Raw genomic sequence first — 18,344 nt, forward strand, 5'->3', positions numbered from 1 at the left:
ACACGCTCCCCGTGGCTCTCGACCCGGACGGTGTCAGCGAACATTGAAAACACGCGACTGGCTTGAGGAAGGTGACGCGGAGGAGGAAAGACGAAAGAGGCGTCCTTGCAGGTTCCATTCCACTTGTATGGCACGCCTGCTAATTTTCCACCGTTTCCCCAGAATAGTTACTCCCCAGGATCTGTATTTTACAACCCCTGTAGCGACAACTCTCCCCCCGCTCCACCGTGCTACGCAGCAAGCCTCCCCTTATGGGCACCACGCCGCCTGCCGCATGCTATCCTCACGGCGAATGCCGTTACCGATGGCTTTGGACACCATTTAATCACTTCGCGCAGACACAGGCCTGGGTCATCCCCTACCGTCTTCCTAGCACACACCTCACACCAGGTTACACTCACACCAGGCTTGGGCGTGTAACTTACAGAAAAGTACCTAACACGTCTCCTTTGACGTCTCGCCCCTTTCGCTCTATGTCCCTTGGATGCTTCACAGGGCAAGGCAAAGCATATTACTGGTTACATTACTCAGCAGCTCACGACATCTTCCTGGCTGCTGGTCTAGACAGTGCTACATGCTGACCTGCCCGAACGTTACTGGACCAGTGGGACAAGGGCCCCTTCCCCTCAGGCCAGCCATGCTTTATTTTTCATTGTAGTGACCTTTAATGTAAACTGGAGGGGCTATTTTTAGTTTAAAAAAGGAGGACTTCCTTCAGCAGATCAGCAGAGAATATAAGCACATGGGAGGAGGTACAGATGGAAAATCACTGACGCTGGTCCGGTGACTGCACAGCCCAAAGTCAAAAAGCTCTTGAGCCGAGTGACGTGTTGAGTCCCCCAGAGAAACGATGACGGGCCACCCCTTTGGTTTCTACTGCTCTTTCTTCCCATAGGCTACCGGTATTTTTGTCTTTCTTTTTAAAATCACTGATAATATATCTTTGTCCTTTCAGAAAAATAAATGGTTACCTTATTTTTTTCTTCTAAATGCTTTAAGCTTGTGCTTTAATCAATCATCTACACTATCATCACCTTACGATATATAATCCATATAGAGAATTTAATACCATTATAAATGATCTTCCGAAAGACCGGCCAGCACATTTTAAAGTGCTGACCAGATGACATCCTTTGCCTTGGAAAGAGTCAGGCTCAACCAGACTTAACTAACATTTCTGTCACACTGCTACACAGGCACCACTCAACTGCACAGTTGAAGTTGGCCCCAGTTCATGGGAGGTGGCACAGACTCTAGAAAGGGGCCGACGCTAAGGGAAGCCTGTAATTTGGGAGAGAGGGCTTGGGCACAGCACAGCTCATGGCCATCTACTGTGCTGTGGGTACAGGAAAAGATTCATGGACTTCCAGGTGACACCCATCGGACCTACAGAGGAAGACAAGGCAAATACCAATACTCTTTCCATATGCCAAACTCAGTCTCGCTTAACAGAGTCTCCATTCCACTCACGCTACATAAAGAAATCCATTGCTGAAGGACTTGATAACAGCTGCTCCACAATTCAAAAATCTCATCTCCAAAACCTTGAGCTTCCTTCTGGGGAAGTTACACACTCCCCTCTCCTTTCTAATTTAGTTTGGATAAGATCACTGGTGAATATAAAACGAAAAGCTGAATCTCTTTACAATGAATAATGTGTTGGATGCAACCGAGCACTACACGGGAGACTTTATGACTTTTACTTTTCCCCGATTCAAATACAATGTAGTCATGAGAAAAGAGAAACAGGTAGAAAGCCGTTCCTCCCTAAATGCCAGAGTGTGAATAGAGAGTGTTCCCTGTATCAGCTCCCTCTCGCCTCCGCAGTGGCGTTTCGCAGCACTGCACGGGAGCACGTGTTGCTTCTCTGCCAACGGTGGATAATGTCACCTTAATGCTCTAGAAATGTCAAGGGTCCTTTCTTTTTGATGGTGGAGCAATATAAAAATCAACAAATTTAATTTTCCTTCAGTCACGGCTTTCAGATTCCCTAATTACCCTTGGCTATGAGCAAATCAGCTCCTCTCTCTATTCTGTGCAGCCCCCAAGGTCTTTGATTATTTTTAGTGAGTATGTGGGGGAGCCAGAAAGAAAGGTGGTTTGAATCTATTAATCAAAATGCATGGCAGGACCTAGGCCATTTTTTTTTTTTTAATTATGAAAGTCATCTATCAAATGCTTAGATACCATTCCCCTCCCTTTATCTCCCACCTTCCTGATAGTGAGTAAGCTGAAGAGACTAAGAGATCATCAACAATTCACCATAATAAGAATACACTTTAAATGGAGGTAAATATGCTCTACTCAGAGTAAGAAAATAAACTAAAAAGCAGATGGAGGCTTTAGTAACCAGAAATATAAAATACTGAGATATCTACATTTGATATGACTACCAAGATGAACTAAAAATGTCAGGGACCCTAGATTACTATGCTGTTTCTACACTATTAATACACTGCTATTCTCTCAGCTTTATAGAGTCAGGACAAGTGGAATTATCCTAATGGAAACAGAATTGAGGTAGAGAGAGAAAAGGGAAAAAAAACATTATTTTCCCCCATGATAAACTATAAGCACATATGAAGCTCCACTATAGAACCAAACTTCTTTTCTTCTTTTGTTTTTTTACTTTTTTATTGAATTTATTGGGGTCACATTGGTTAATAGAATTATATAAGTTTCAGGTGTACAATTCTATAATACTTTATCTGTATATTGCACTGTGTGTTCACCATCCCAAGTCCAGTCTCCTTCCTAGAACCAAACTTTTCAGAGTCTAAAATAAACCCAGCCTAAGAAATTTGTTTTCTTAAAATGATCTTTTTTTTAATTACACTATGAATATTTAGTTAGTCTAAGAAATGTTCATTAAAAATCTTGGAATCATTCATGGTCATCAACATAACATATTGAATATGGCTTAATGAAAACATTTATTATAGCAACCCTAAGCCACATCCATGTTTTATTTTGGTTTTTTTAAAGCGGTAAGTGCACATTGCTCTGTAGAAGGATATGCTATGCATAAAATTTTTATTAACCAAATAATATTTTAAATGCGCCTTAAGGGCTTGCTCTGAGGGAAGGAAAAGTTTAATTATCTCCTGAGGGCGCCTCCATTAAGAAGGGCCAGCAAGTACCTATGATACATTAAGCATTAAAAACCCCCATGAAGACCCTGTTCCAGTTGTCAAGGTTACTTCACACAAAGATAACATGATAAAGTGCTTCCGTAGAAAAGGCCCAAGCCCCTGACTGCCTCCCGAACAGTCGAAGCTGTCCCAGGAGTTCTTACTCCAGTTACCAGAGACTGGGAAGGAAATTTTGTCTGCAGTGGAGTTTCCTATGCACATAAAATACCTATTTGAATTGCGCTGGCACCTCTGACCCCTCCCCTCTCAGTCCCAGAGGCAGGAAAGCTGCAGGGCATCTCCCAGCTGTAAGTGCCCTGCCGCTCCGGCTCAGAGCCCAGCGTGGAGAGCCAAGCAGTCGGTTTGGCCCCTTCACAAAAACCAACCATCTCAACCACCTATCTCAACACAAGAGGGAAAGCTGACCTCTGCTCTACTACCTGACAGGTGATTTACAACCTTTCTGAGGGTATTTTGACCATTTGACTATTTGATACTGTCCCTTACTCCTAATGTTGAGTTAGATGCAAACACACAGGACTTGCCTTTGCATCAACCACAGAGAACATATTCCCTCAGTGTGTTCTGACCGTCACCCCAGGATCCCACTGACACCCAACTGGGAAAGGGAGGCTCTCAGGTCCAGCTGAAGCAAGAATGGTTAGCTATGTGGCCAAGCACTTGCGACGGGTCTGAGACACCTGATCTTAGCTCGTAGGAGCTCATCCCCCAAGCCCAAGAAGTTGGAGTCTAGTAGCAAACAACACCATCATCCCACCTGGCTCGGCCAGCCCCAGGACCCAGCCCACACTCACTTCTGGGATCATGGGTGGATGGCAGGTTCCACTCAGGGCTTACCAGACAGGGTAGAGCTGCTGATGGTACTGGCTGGGGTGGTGACCTCGGGCTCCTCCTGAGCACACTCAGCAGGAGGAAGGGCTGGCTTTTCTGGCTCCCCGCGGAGGTCTCCAGAGCAGGGAGGGGTTTCACCTTGTTCTGCCTCAGCTGAAATAGCCAGTTTGGGAAGCAGGCCAGAACTGAGCTTATGTCTGTTGCTTTCTGTATCTGAAGAGTTGGATGTGGACAACTGCTGCCTTAATTGAAAACAAAAACAAAGTCATGTACACATACATACCAAGGTGAATTTGTAAGAAACCTGGGAGAAATGGAACTCAGATGAGCTTGACCGAGACATGCTCTGGTTCGGTGGTTCTCCAAGTGCAGTCTCCAGACCTGCAGCATCAGCGTCACCTGGGAACGTGTTGGAGATTCACACTCTCTGCCCTCCCAGATCTACAGGATCAGACACTCTCAGGATGGGCCCAGCATCCTGTGTTTTACAGGCCCTCCCAATGCCAATGATGTACACTCAGGTTTGAGAACCACAGCTCTAGTAGCTGCTGCTTATATTTTTTAACAGGCATTTCACGTACATTTCAGAATATTCCGAACTCCAGCTTAATGTCTCCGTGGATGGCAAAGTTGTGCTTTTGGTTTTGTCCCCAGGGTCTTCCTTCTCTTCTCCTGAGTTCTGAGTGATTCGATCTATACTGCTGAAAACCTGGAAGGCAAACAGTCAGCGCTTATTAATATTGTCTTGAAAGAGTTTGTCAGAAAAAATACCCAAATCTCAGGAGGAAAACCTGAGAGCCATGACTAAAGCATGAACTGGGACTGTGTATCCAGAAGCGCTTTCCAATGCTGTTTACGCGAGTCCTGAGATGAATGGCCAGTGTATAATTTCTTTCCTTTTGGGGTGGGGAGCTATGAATTCATCACTCTCTCACCATATCTCGAAATGAACTTTGTATCTGCAAACAAAATCCATAGATGCACTGAGGTTTCTAGGCCTGGGGATCAATGCACACCTTAGATTACTTTTTAACCAAGAAGTCAATCAGAAAAAGGAAATCAGACAAAAAGATTCAATGGCCACCAGTTAGGGGTGGGAAGGAGAAAAATGAATTGGAATTGAGTGTGAAGGGAAGAATAAATTACCTGTTTCAGGTGTGTGTGTGGGTGGGGTGCAGTCTATATTTGGTGGTGAGTTCGAGGTATTTATTTGGCTTATAAATTACATACACAGGCAGCTTCCCAGGTTAGCACTGGAGTTTCTGAAGGGGATCAGAGCTCAGGCAAACCCAAGGCCTCTGCTGTCCCACAGGAAAGAAGGAAGGTAAACAGGAAGATGAGAGCCCCGCCAGGAGGCACTTCCTACGGCCCAACGCAGCCTTTTGCTGCTCTCGTGGGATGGCCCTTAGACTGCTTGTGCTACTGGGGTCAGGAGGAAGGTGGCTAACGAACACGAGACACTGGGAAGGAAAGAGAGTTCAGGGGCCGACTCCGATGGGCCAGAGAACAGGTGCTGGGGAAAGCCAGCACTCTGTGATATCACCGCTCGGGTCCTGGCTCTAGGGGAACCTGCCACCACATCCTCCAGGGAAATCGCCCTCTCTATGTCCTTCCTATAAACAGGGAGGGCGGTGCTGGCCCGTGTGCAGGTGCATCCTCAGTAGTCATTTAGAAAAAGGTACAGAACACTGAAATTACTAAATGCTACTGAAGGGCTACATAGCATTCATGCAAAATGCCACAGCCATGGCAAATACATAGCCAAGGGAAAGAGCAAAGGGAGGGATGGTGCCTTCTGGGTGCTTTTCCGTCTTCCCAGGGCCCTGCTGCCCTGTCTCAGAAATATCAGCCTTCTTTGTTTTGATTGCTTGTTTTAATCTTACCACTATCAGTAGAAAAGCAGCATCTTTCTCAAACACCAATTTTATTATCTTCTACCATTTCCAAAATTCTAGCTTCACTTCCTGCTGCTTCTGTAATATAACTTACGTTTTCTATTACTGGTCGCCAGACTCAGTCCACAATCAGCCATCCCCAAGGGTCTTAGCTTATGTCAAGGACTAAGCCTTCTCCCTTGTGTTGTGATCCACATAATACTAGACGGCTCTGCACACACGGAGCCCCACGTTCTTAACTACAGCACGAAAGAAATGGGGGGAAGCCTCCGCAGCCGGCGCCAGCCACACCAGGGCTCGCGAGGCGAAGCCAGCTAGAATGTACTCCAGTGATGCGACTATGAGGGGCAAGACCGTGCCACCAAGAACACGCATATGAATCTGCGGAGAATGGAACAGAGATGCAAACTCCTGAGGGGTAGGGACTCTGGATCATCAAGACGGTGGGGTCACTCTTCCTAAACAAAAAAGATTTTTAAGTACAGGGAACCCTAAGCCCCCAAATACTGTAGGTGATTTTGACAGTGTGTCCAGCTATTTAGGGGTACCACCCATCTGGCCAGTGCCGGAGTCCCTCAGAGAGAGCCTATGTATTTATGCCCTATTTCACTTACCTTTGAGAACCTATGTGAACACGAGGAAAACTGCCTTATTTCCATGCTGAAGTCCTCGTCATTCGTGTCATCTTCTTCCTCAGTCTCCATATGGTGGTACTTCTCTGACCGAGCTAGAGAAATGTGGGGAACAGTTCCAATTACTCAAATTTCAGCTTTTAATTTCAGTATTTTAATTATTAATTATTCATTTCTGTACCAAAGCAACATTATATTTAAGAACTCATAGGTTCTAGACTGGAAGGTCCTCTGAGCAGCAGAGATCACTTTCTGCAGTGTTTTATGTCAGACAATGTACGTACTATCAAAATAACTCGTGTCATCCTCGGACTCCAGCTGGGGAATAAACTCCGCCTTCTGCCTCAGCAAACTGTTCCAGTCTAAAGAGCGGAAGAAGCGATGCTGTTTGACCTCGTAGGCGCCACCTGGGGGCAGGGAGGGGAAGGACGGGGGAAAGCGTTACACTATCCTCCAAGTAAAGGTAAACAATTGTTTTTAAGAACCACCAAAAAAAAATCAACAGAGAAATAAAAAAGTCATGGAAATCTTACTTTTTCATTCTACAACCCAAACACCCCCAAATTTCCCCATAATTCATCAGCAGATTTGCTTTGGCTAAAGCAGTCACTGTGGCACGGCTCTTCGTTGGTCATTTTTCCAGGGCTTCTTCATTTTTCAAAGGTTAACGATGTGGCCGCTTAAAATCACATTATGCTGAACCTGGGGACATGGACGCACTTGGCCCCAAGCACACTTGCTCATTACAAATCCAAAGAAATTCTAACAAGGCAAGAAATGTGTTCACAGCAATATTTCCCCTGGAGGTTGGGTTAATAAAGATGAATTTTCCCTAAATAGTATATAATGGTTACCATTCAATTTTATTGGATTGCTCATTAACATAGGTAGAAATTAGATTCTGTGGATTACAGATTCTTAACTAAGGAACGGGAAACCATTTGATAGATTTATAATTCATGGAGTGAAAATCAATCACAATTCCTAAGTTTTAGGTTTCCTTTTAGCCAACTCAGCACAACAGTACAATTCAGTGAAATAATGTTTTTAATTCAGTTCATGACTTTAGAGAGTGATTTTGAAGGGCAGGCCCCATCTAAGTATTTCGCTATGCCCCATGTGAAGAGAAGGTGCACATGCTATAGAATCACAGTGTAAGAGTCAGGCCACTGCCCTGCCAGAGACACAACCCTGCTGACAGGGAGCTAAGGCAGAACCAACCCTGAAAAACCACCAGGAAGAGAGGTTTCTCCCAAGACTGGGACCAGGGTCTAGTCAGCCTCCGTCAGGACATGCCCCTCTGGGTGTGATGCAGATGCCTCTTTACTGCAGCTGTCACCCCTGCTTCTCCTCCTGTCCTCAGGGGGCCACGAAAGGAAAAGAATGAGAAATGCAAGCTGAATGAAAAACGGGCGTGGATCTGGGAGTGGGGGAGCCGTCTGTGTGGTTCGTTGGGGCTCTGTCCCCAGCAGTCCCCTCTAGCACACGGTGAGGACCAGAGCTCTAAATCCAGACAGGGAAAACTAGTGGTGTGAAAACAATAGAGAGAAAAGAGCAGAGGGGGAAAATCACCCCCCAAAAGAGGGAACAGATTCTTTACAAAGCATTTGATTAGAATCTTCATCTGGGATCCCATGCAGGCCTCCCCCGTGTTCATGGCACAATCCTGAAGTCTGATGTTGATGACAACAGCTACAGTATTGGCAGCTGTCATTTGAGGGTTGACAAGTATTGCACTGGAGATTCTGTGTTTCCTTTAACCCCACATAGGAGGCACTATCAACTCCATTTTTGGGAGGGGAAATGAGTAAGCAGCGAAGTAAACTGGACCGCAACCCCCGAGTAAGGTTAGAGGGCTGAGTAAGGTCTGTCTAAAACACCCACGTCCATCCTCTGTGTCACAGGCCATGTCATATAAATGGCTTAGTTTGGATCCTACCCTGCCAACCTTCTTGTATCGATTTGCAGATGGATTCACAGCTGCCAATAACGGGGAACTGAGCTGAACAGCCAATTCCTGAGGCTGTTCTCACGGCATCTCTGCATAGTCCAGCTCCAGTCTTACAGGCATCCCGGCACTCCTCTAGCCCAGTCAATGTCCCAAACACAGCTGCCAGAGACAGCTTCTTCTAGTGGTCTTATCTTGGAGAAGTTAAAGGGCTTTAATATTTCTCTAGCCAACTTCCTCATTGTGTCAGCAACACTGAGGCCCAAAGAGTCAACCCTACTTTGTGATCACCACACACCATGCTCCAATGCCCATCATTTCACCTGCTGCTCACAGGGCCACACCAAACGGTAGCTCTGACACTCTGAGGTCACTCAGCTTTATCCAAAAAAGCACAGTTCACTCCTCCGCCTACAACCCTTTGGAACACAAGCTGGTGAGAATATATGACAAATGGGCCTCTCCATGGAGTCACAGCCACCTGCTGATCCAGCTCACATTTCTCACCCTTTGGCCTTTGTGCCCCACTGAGAGAAGGTTGCTTACCACTGGGTCTTGTTTTTCATGCACTTTTGGAGAGATGGGGAACAAAAAAATGAAAAGGACACACTGGGGGAAAATTATCTCTGGGCTAAACTGTTGGCACAATAAAGACGAAAGCGTTATGAGCCAGACTCAAATCATAGGACACAGGATGCATGCAAATGACAGCTCTTGTAAAAATTTACTGGTAGAGAGGGAAACCGAAAGCTTCCTGTATTCCCATTATGTACTAGGTCAATGGACTAGGTACCTTCGTGAACACATTTCCATGCAGTCCTCACAATACTCCTGTGAGGTGTATAACGTGCCCATTTCATAGATTAGAAAACTGAGATTCAGGGCACTGAAGAAACCACTCCGGATCCCCAGTACATGTGGAAGTACACGGTACATGGGTGGAAGTCAGTCGCATCTGAGCAGCTCTGAAATCCAATGAGCCAGGTTGTCACTCAATACTCTACAAGTTCAAAAGTCCAGTTCAAGTTCAACAAGTTCCCAAACTGCAAGTTATGCTTTGGCCCTAATGTCGTCCCTTGACTTTTTCTCTCCTTTCATGGAAGTTCCTTGAACATCCATTATGTCTTCACACTCCTTTTCTCAGCCTCCCTAGTCTCTCGGGCAGATGTGCATTCACACATTTTCATGGTGCATTATTTTCCCCGCTAAATATGCATTAAATCCAAAATGCTGTCACTGGACGCAGCATGGCAGGCCTGCGGGATTCTCAGCCTCGGGCTCTGAGCCCTACCAGCAAGCACTTCTTGACAATGCTAAGAGCTGGGGCAGGGTCTTTCAAAGGTCTCTTTTGAGCTTGTGCTAGGAGATGTGTTTCTCAAACTGTCGAGCCTGAAAAGACTGAAGGTAGCAGTCAAGGAGGAAATGTGCGGAGATAATTTGCAGCACATAATATATAAACATGACGTGCCGACCATCATCGCAGCCCTGTCTCATTAAATCAAATTCAATCAAGAACCCAAGTATTCTTGCAGGAGGGAAACGGGCAGAATTTTAAGTGGAAAACTCTCCAAACTGGCACAGGAACACTGAAGGGAAGGGGACTCTTTAGAAGGGGCGGGCTGATTGTAGTAAGATTTTAGTCATACCTCAGACAACAGTTCCTCGGGACAGTTGACTGGGACATATAAATAGATATGTGTACCGTTGCAGGGCAATCTTAAAATGCCACTGCTTTTCATATTTGGCTCAAGTGAGCAAAGATCACTCCTCAAAACTCTGCCCCATAGGAGCCCTGACACCAAGTCTTTGACAGCTACTCTTATCTCTTGAACCATAAAGCACATCCAACAGCAGGTCACACAGGGTGGGAAATAACAAGTTTGCTAGTCACTTCAGAGAAGAGAAAAGCCAGACAGAGAGAAAAGAAATGGAAAGGACTCTGTTCAAAGAGTTCAATCAGCTCGAAGGTAGGGGCACCACCCCGTCTGTGTCTCATGTGTCCAAAGGGGAAGCATGACGACACATGCAGAAAATGAAAAGGACAATGCCAGCAGCGGCAGTCATACCTGGCTCAAGAGCCAGAGTGGGTGACCTTGTATCCTCGCAATGATCCTGTGAGGTGCTGCTACACGCTTCATTTTACCGAGGACGTGAGGCACAGCGAGGGAAATAACCAGCCCATGGTCATGCAGCTGAGATTTATAACTTTTATTGATTGATTGATGTCTTGAGAGAGACAGAGACATTGATTTGTTGTCCCACTTATTTATTTATTCACTGGCTGATTCTCGTATATGCCCTGACCCGAGATCGAACCCGCAACCTTGGTGTATCGGGGCGACGCTCTAACCAACTGAGCTACAGCTGGGGTTCAAACTCAGCCTGACTGCAGCGTCTGCGCCCTCACCTTCCACCGACTTGCCTTTCCTGGTTTAAGGCACTCATCCTCTGAAAAAGGCAAAGAGGCGCACGGGACTCCCGTGAGAGGCGCCACTCGAGACAGTTTTCCCAACTGAGCCCTGCTTTTAAACCGATTCTCTGACTCAGAGTCTGTAAGGTTTTTCTGTAGAGCCAAAGAGTAAATATTTCAGGCTTTGTCAGCCATCCAGATGGTCATGACTACTCAGCTTTGTCACTGTAGCATGAAGGCAGCCATAGACAATGTCAACGGATGGCATCTCTGCATTTCAATAAATCTTTATTTGCATTCCATACTTTAGCAAGAACAGAACAGAGCCCTCCAACTAGAGAAACTACAGGCAAATGTGGAGAACATCATAAGGTAAATATATGGAGCTGCTGCAAATGGTTTTTGTCTTGGAAAAAAGGAGGGAAAGACTAATTTCTTCCAAGTTTTCTGATATTTCTATTAAAATGTAGTAGAAGGAAACAGCTCAGTAAGCAACCCATCAAGCCAATTTTTACTGATGGCAATTGTGACTACTGTCTAACTGTGTGTGTGGTATGTTTATACTTAAGACTTAGTCTCATCTATATAAACCCACATAGTAGGGCAGGCTGGGACTCTCTCTTGGTATCTCTAAATCTGTCTATTCAGAATGTAAGGGAGAAAAGGGAAAGAGGAAGCAGAAAGAAAAAACTGGTAGCAGAGCTATCAGGAAAAATAATCAGCAACTAACAAATCTGTCATGTCCTTAATCCCGAGAGTCAATAGTTTTCACCCTCTTTCTTGGGCCCTGGTGCTGATCATCACGATGGGACAGCACGGTTCAACCCCAGGCGCTCATTCCTGGTAATTAGTTCAAGAACTGACAACCCGTTTCAAAGCCTGTAGACAGTAACAAGCTGGGTCAAATCCTTCTGGGAGTACAGATTTTTAAAAAAAAACTCCAAACAACAAAAGCTCCACATTTCTAATCCTCAGTTTCAAATTATTTAAGATGCATGCATTTCAGGACAGAAGAGCTACATGGCCCATTGAGGTTTTCTTCCAGAGAAATTTTACTCATTGAAACAAATTAAGAATAATTTCTGCTTTGCAAAACAATAAAAAAACCACACACACACAGCAAAGACAAACAACAGCACCCAATGCTTCTAGTGCATGTACTGCTCTGAATCAGAAGAAAAAAAATCCAGAATACTATTGTTATAATGTGTTGTGGTCATGTTCTACATCAACTAACAGATGTTTCCTATGCAAGAAAAAAAAAGACAAACGCAAACCTCTGAGTGTTCCACGTAGACATTATTTCTTGCATATTAGCAAAATTAAAACATATGTGCTCTAACCTGTTCCCAGCCTCTCCAGGGGATTCTGCCTGAGAAGCAAGGTAATGAGATCCTGGGCATCGGGCGGTGGTGCCTCGTCTTTCTCAGGCCAGTTGATCTCATCTAGAAGGAAGAGAAGTTGTTTACAATATTATTGCTCCAATGGCGGTCCATGTCCCAACAGCATGGACATCCCCTGGGAATTTGTTAGAAATGCAGACTTTCGGGCCCCACCCCAGACCTACTGAATCAGCAAATGCATGTTAACAGGATCACCAGTTGATGCCTAGGCTCAGGCAAGTTTTAGAAGCATTGTTTCGCAAGACATGAAGAGCTCAGCTCTCAGCAAGGCAGGGAGGGACCACTTCAATAAGTGGCATCTTTCATTTGCCTTTTCGATTGATTTTTCTTTGGCGGAACTGGCTCACAACAAATTGCTCTTTCTAGTTATTAAAAGGACTCAATAGAGTGGAAACTCTAACACCTGCATTTCAGGTGGTCACCCATCTGGGGATCATCTGAGTAGATTTTCTCTCCTACCACCCTCAGCCATAGAGTTCTGCAGCTCCAAGAAGCAAAAAGTAATTTTGTAAAAATAACTATTGCCAGAGACAAAGGAAAGGTCAAAATGCTAACACTGAGGAAGAAGAAAAAAATCCAAAGTAATATAGTAATGGAAGTATTTAAAATCTGTCCGAAATATTAGACTGTGTTCTACATTCTAAAGGCGTTTGCCTGAAGATAGGTGTGCATGCATGCGTGCGTGGAAATGCAATAAAAACATGAGTTATTTCTGTGCGTGCCTGCCTCTAGCTTCCTCTGCTGTAGTTTAAATCTGATTTGGAAAATAAAACATGAATATGCATCTGAGCCGTAAGGCATGGAGAACAAAGCCAGCATTTGCTGCTTGTGTTAATTAAACAGTTGATTCCTCTTGCCATTCAGGCCTTGGTATACCAGAAAACAGCCTAGTTATAAATCCATAAACAGCTAAGATATTATATAAAAGGGTTATTCACTGCAGGCAACTCACAAATCTACTTTGTTGAAGTTTACAGATACACCTGACTTGCAAAGTCAATGACAGAAAATAATGCTGTGGTTAAAGGGCTTCAAAAATGAACGTTCCCCCCATTTCCACGGTTGGATCCCATAAGCACAGTCCAGAGTGGACTAGAGGTAGGTGATAGAGATGTCAGTAATGACTGACAAACTGAAAAAAAGAGGCCTTTTTGATCTATGCTTAGGGGAAATTTATAAAAACAGCAGGTAGGGTAGTAATAGAGCCTATTTAATTATCATTTCATTTTGCCAAGAGCCACATAATAATAGTTAGGGTCAGCTTGAGGGTTAAGATCTAAAGGTTATTGAATTTTAAATGAAAGATGAACAGCTGTTACAGAAATAACATTACACTGTAACAACTACCAATGAAATCATTAGCAATCTGTGGATTAAATTTGCTGCCTTCCCATTCTCATTATTTATTATTTGGTAGACATTTATTTTAGGATTTATTATACTTTTGTTAATTTCTTCACTGTGCCTTTAGCCATTTTTCCCATTTCTGTAAATGTTACCCACATTAACCCTCTCTTCCCTGGTGCAACTTTGCTGTTATAGAAAGGAGGACTGGACAGCAATGAACTCATTTGCAAGTCCCACACCAATTTCTTTTGCAGAAAAAGCGTGCCATAAAAACCGGTTATGCTGCCAGCACATTTCCAAATTCCATGTTAACAGAACTTCCTCGGCTCGATTTTCAGCCCAAATTGCTCTCTGGGTGTTGTGAAAGTCAGTTATGTGTGATGATGAGTGAGTTCTTTTCATCTGCTGGCTAAACTGTTTGACAAAGGTTAACATTTTAGTAGTAAATACGGCGATACTTCATAAAATTACATGAAATAGCTGCTTCCCAATGGTGGCTTAAAGCTAACTCCTGATGATATTTACCACTGATGACTTGTCCAAATAGCTCTTCTGGAGTGTCCCCAAAGAATGGCACGCATCCAACCAGAAATTCATAGAGGATAATCCCCATGGCCCACCAGTCCACAGGCTTCCCGTAGCCCTGCCTCAGAATCACTTCTGGTGCAATGTATTCAGGCGTGCCGCAGACCTGAGAGATGATTGCAATATTAGAGTAATTGAAACGTTGGACAGAAATTAAATTGAACAAGAGGGCTAAACATCAATTATTTTGCCCACAGTGCACCTGCCCAACCACACGGAACCACATGGACAAAGAATTTAGGAACAGCAATTGTAAGTCAGCATCCCCAATACCCAGGGCAATAAATTATTTAAGTACCAAAGAAGGGGAGTTTAAAATTCTACTCTGAAGTCTGTAATGAGCCACTTCAAATCGATCACTTGGCCCTGTTTGGTAATTTTACCTGTTTTTCAATATTAAAAACATTTGTAATCCTTAAATTTAAAATCATGCCTTTTTCTATGTGTCACTCTCAGATAGTTTTAGCGCTTATATGGCCAAAATATATTCACATCCTGGCTACTTTATGAAAGCATGGCAGTTGAGATGTGTTTACCGTAAGTAACTTCACAATGAACAGATTGTGGGCACATGGTAATGAGGCATGCTGGAGGGAAATGGGCCGTGGCTGGGGTTTTAGCGCCGCGCGGTCCGATGCGTCATGAGTTTCCCGAGTGCTCCACTGAGACTCCCGCGCTCCTTCCAAAGCAGCTTCCCATTTGTCTCCCTCGCGCTCACTGGCGGGCAATTAGGCCGCTCGTCTTGCTAATAGACCATAATGGCGGGGGAGGAATGGGGAGGGACGGACAGTTCCAAGAGGCCCGGGGAGAGAAGCGGAGGCCATTCGCACTTTATTAAATGCGAGGCTGGTACAGACATCTCAACCCCCAGGACGGGCGCTGCCTCCCAAGCCCGCGGCAGCATCTCTCCAGAGGCCCGCGCCCACGCGCGCTCACCTGCTTGTCCAGGAACTCGCGCGCGTCCTTCTCAATGTGCCCCTCGTACAGATTGGTGGTCATGCTCATCAGTCCCACCTTGGAGAGGCCAAAATCTGTCAGCTTTATGTGCCCCATGGAGGTGACCAACAAACTAGGAAGCAGAAGGACATATATTACAACACTCGCTTTGAAACGCATTCCTTTTTCTTTGCTCTTTCTCTCCTCTTGTCAACTGTAAGACTATTTAGTATATAAGTGTCAACCTTGTTAGAAACCCAGCCTGGGAAGAGAGAAAGTCACGGGGAAGCGTCAAATACGAGCATCTGGCAGCTGAGTGTAATTCTCGAGGGAGGGCCGGAGACCAGGCCCAGCTCCTCTTCCCTGAAGCCGCCGTATACAATACCATCTACAGCCTGAAACTCAGAAAATTCAAGTGTGGAGCTCTGACATCTATTTTCAGAATAAGAAAAAAGAAGAGAAAGGGCTACCAACAGTGTACCACGTCAGGCATCAGAAACTAAGATAAGCAACCCATCTGTGGCTCAAACGAGACCGAAGATAAGGAACTGGGCCTGGAAAATGTAGTATTGTTTCAGATTTCAACTTCTGGCTTGAATCTGAATCTCTACTCATTAAGCACAAAACATTTCTTACACATGCAACACATTCACATTTGACAGCTTTATGAGTTTACATGTTTAAAAATTTTCATTTTAGGGGAAAAATCAAAATTTCAATTAATTAAAAATTAAAGGAATAGAGAAGTTGGGGGAAGGGAGCTACTGAAAGGAAATATGCCAAAATTCTAACAGTCGTCTTTGCTTGGACATGTTGTGCATTACAAAAAATATTTAAAGAAAAATGTTTTCCTGCAATTTCCAAAATCATACAATTTTCTGCTCACATAAAAGCTATACATATTAACACGTAATGCATTTAGAGGCTTTTCAAATTAGTGGAGAAAGCATGAAACATTTAGTAAGTGGTGTCAAGATGAATAGTCATTTGGAGAAAAACAGTCTATCAGTATCTCAAATCAGACACCATAATGAACTCTAGCTAGATTAAGAAATTTTAAATTATGAGTAAAACAGAATATAATAGCAAGTATGTCATCTTTCCATAGAAAAGGATTACCTCAGCATGATACCAAATGCAGAAACTATCCAGAAAACTAGTAGCAGTCCATGTAGCTATTCGAAAGTTTACAGAATAAAGCTTTTTTAAAAATTACCTAACCCTGGCATAAAAATCACCTTTTTCTTTTGTTTCCTATAAGCCATTATAATCAGCATCACAGCCTTTAAAAGATTACCACATATACTCATTATGGTAAAATAACTCATTTAAAATAATACATTTGGGCACATTATGGCAAGGTTTTAAAATGTGCAAAACAGCATTAAAAGAAATTAGTTTTATAGACCTAAGGAGCTTTTATATTGTATTAAAAGGCATGTTTCATGACTGTACATACTTGTCTGGCTTCAAATCCCTGTGGACAATCCCATAATTGTGCAGATACTCCAAGGCCAGCACCGTCTCAGCAAAGTACATCCTGGCCATGTCGACGGGGAGAGGACCCATGTTCTTCATTAACGTAGCACAGTCACCCCCTAGGACACAAAGAAGTGAAGCAGGTACAGTACCAGCGAGGATTGAAGGAGACATTCCGTTTAGATGGCAGAATCTCAAAGGGGATGGCCTGCACCCCCAGACACAGCACAGCATATTCACAAGTGGAGACTGTGTGTTAAGTAATCATGCTTCTAATTAAGATGTGGTGTGGAGAAAATACAGATTTTTATTCTAGAGGAAGTACTCATTAGAGATCAGGTTTGGCTCTGATGTGGAACTGAAATATGAAAAACTGCTAGCATAATTTCAGGAACATGGTGACGATTTAAAATATGCCAGTATAAAACACGGATTCTAGAATCAGGCTGCCTGAGTTCAGATCCTAGTCTCTGACGGTTACAGGTAGGGAGGTCTTAGGGAAACTCATGTTGGTTCTTTCATCAGGAATATCAGGAGAGTAAGTGTCATTCCTCTTAGGATTACTGTGAAGATTAAATGAGGTCATCTGTGTAAAGACTTGAGGACACTGCCAACACACGTTAAACACGTGATAAATGTTAGCTGTTAAAATAACCATAACAAAGGTCAATAAAGCAAAGTACCAGTGCGGTAAAAAGACCAATTGGTGAAAATCAGGCAAGCTGTATTTTTGTCTTATATCTACCACTAACTATCTAGTAAGTCTCCCCCCTTCTTGGGTTTCAGTTCACTCATCTGCAACATAAAAAGGTCGAACTAAATGATATTTAATGTTTTTTTCTAGTTTTACAGCTTTGGGATTCTCTTGTAATTATAAGAGCTTAAATTAGATGCTTTAAAAATTGTTTTGGCCCTTGCTGATCAATTCATTTTATTAACTGCTTATGTCAACAAGTCACAGCCACTCAAATATTCATAAACTTCATGTAAAATTGATGAAAATAAGATTACTTGGAGCACTTAAGAGGTAGACCAGAAACCTAAAAAAGGAGCTAGAGTTTCTGAAATGTATCTCCTTTCCCCTCACTGTTAATTTCCTACTATAGGCCAGAAAGGATATACTTTTTAATTTTGAGAGTCTGTTTATTAAAGCTGGGGACAGTGAAATAAGGAAAGGCCTAGGGCAGAAGAAGCAACAGGAGAGAGCCTAGGCGGGGCTGCTCTGGCTCACTGAGGAGTAAAGGTCACAGTGACAAAAGTGAGCCAAGGTAGGGCTCCTGTCAGCTTACTGCAAAGTCAGAGAAAAGGGGCCTTGGAGACAGGTTCAAGAGGTTAGCCTGGGACAAGCTGCCGCTGCCCATTGCTCCCCTGGTTGCAAGTCTCGTGGGGACCCTTAGAGTTTAGGAGATGCACGCCTGTGGGGGGAAGGGGAAGGAGAAGGGGAAGGGGAAGGGGAAGGGGAAGGGGAAGGAGAACGGGAAGGGGAAGGGGAAGGCATGGGTGTGCTCCCCAGAAGGAGAGTGCTAAAAGGATATACTTTTAATTCATTCTTTAAGAGATCAATTGTAATGAATGCTTTTATGATATGTGATAAAAATAAGCAGAAAAATCCCATCATCTATATTCTAACTTTAATGACCAACTGAGAGGAGATAGTGAGGATTAAAAGCTATTAAAAAAGAAAAACCTTTTTCCAAATAGCACTAATTTTCCCTTTGTTAGAGCA

At 43.8% G+C, this 18,344-nt stretch overlaps 1 protein-coding gene across 4 annotated transcripts in view; it reads right to left on the bottom strand.

The window, feature by feature from the left end:
• Window positions 1-18,344, bottom strand: part of MAST4 (microtubule associated serine/threonine kinase family member 4) — a 291,926-nt gene that overhangs the window by 16,379 nt on the left and 257,203 nt on the right. For all 4 annotated transcript variants that reach the window (XM_081132099.1, XM_081132096.1, XM_081132098.1 and 1 more), the window contains 8 exons: window positions 16,599-16,737; window positions 15,140-15,272; window positions 14,144-14,309; window positions 12,212-12,313; window positions 6,795-6,917; window positions 6,493-6,605; window positions 4,565-4,692; window positions 3,990-4,225 (listed from right to left, as the gene is read on the bottom strand). In XM_081132099.1, coding sequence (XP_080988225.1) covers window positions 3,990-4,225; window positions 4,565-4,692; window positions 6,493-6,605; window positions 6,795-6,917; window positions 12,212-12,313; window positions 14,144-14,309; window positions 15,140-15,272; window positions 16,599-16,737 — 1,140 coding nt within the window. The remainder of the gene's footprint in view (window positions 1-3,989; window positions 4,226-4,564; window positions 4,693-6,492; window positions 6,606-6,794; window positions 6,918-12,211; window positions 12,314-14,143; window positions 14,310-15,139; window positions 15,273-16,598; window positions 16,738-18,344) is intronic.

This window comes from Miniopterus schreibersii (assembly GCF_964146895.1).
Source record: "Miniopterus schreibersii genome assembly, chromosome: 3".
Lineage (NCBI taxonomy): Eukaryota > Metazoa > Chordata > Mammalia > Chiroptera > Miniopteridae > Miniopterus > Miniopterus schreibersii.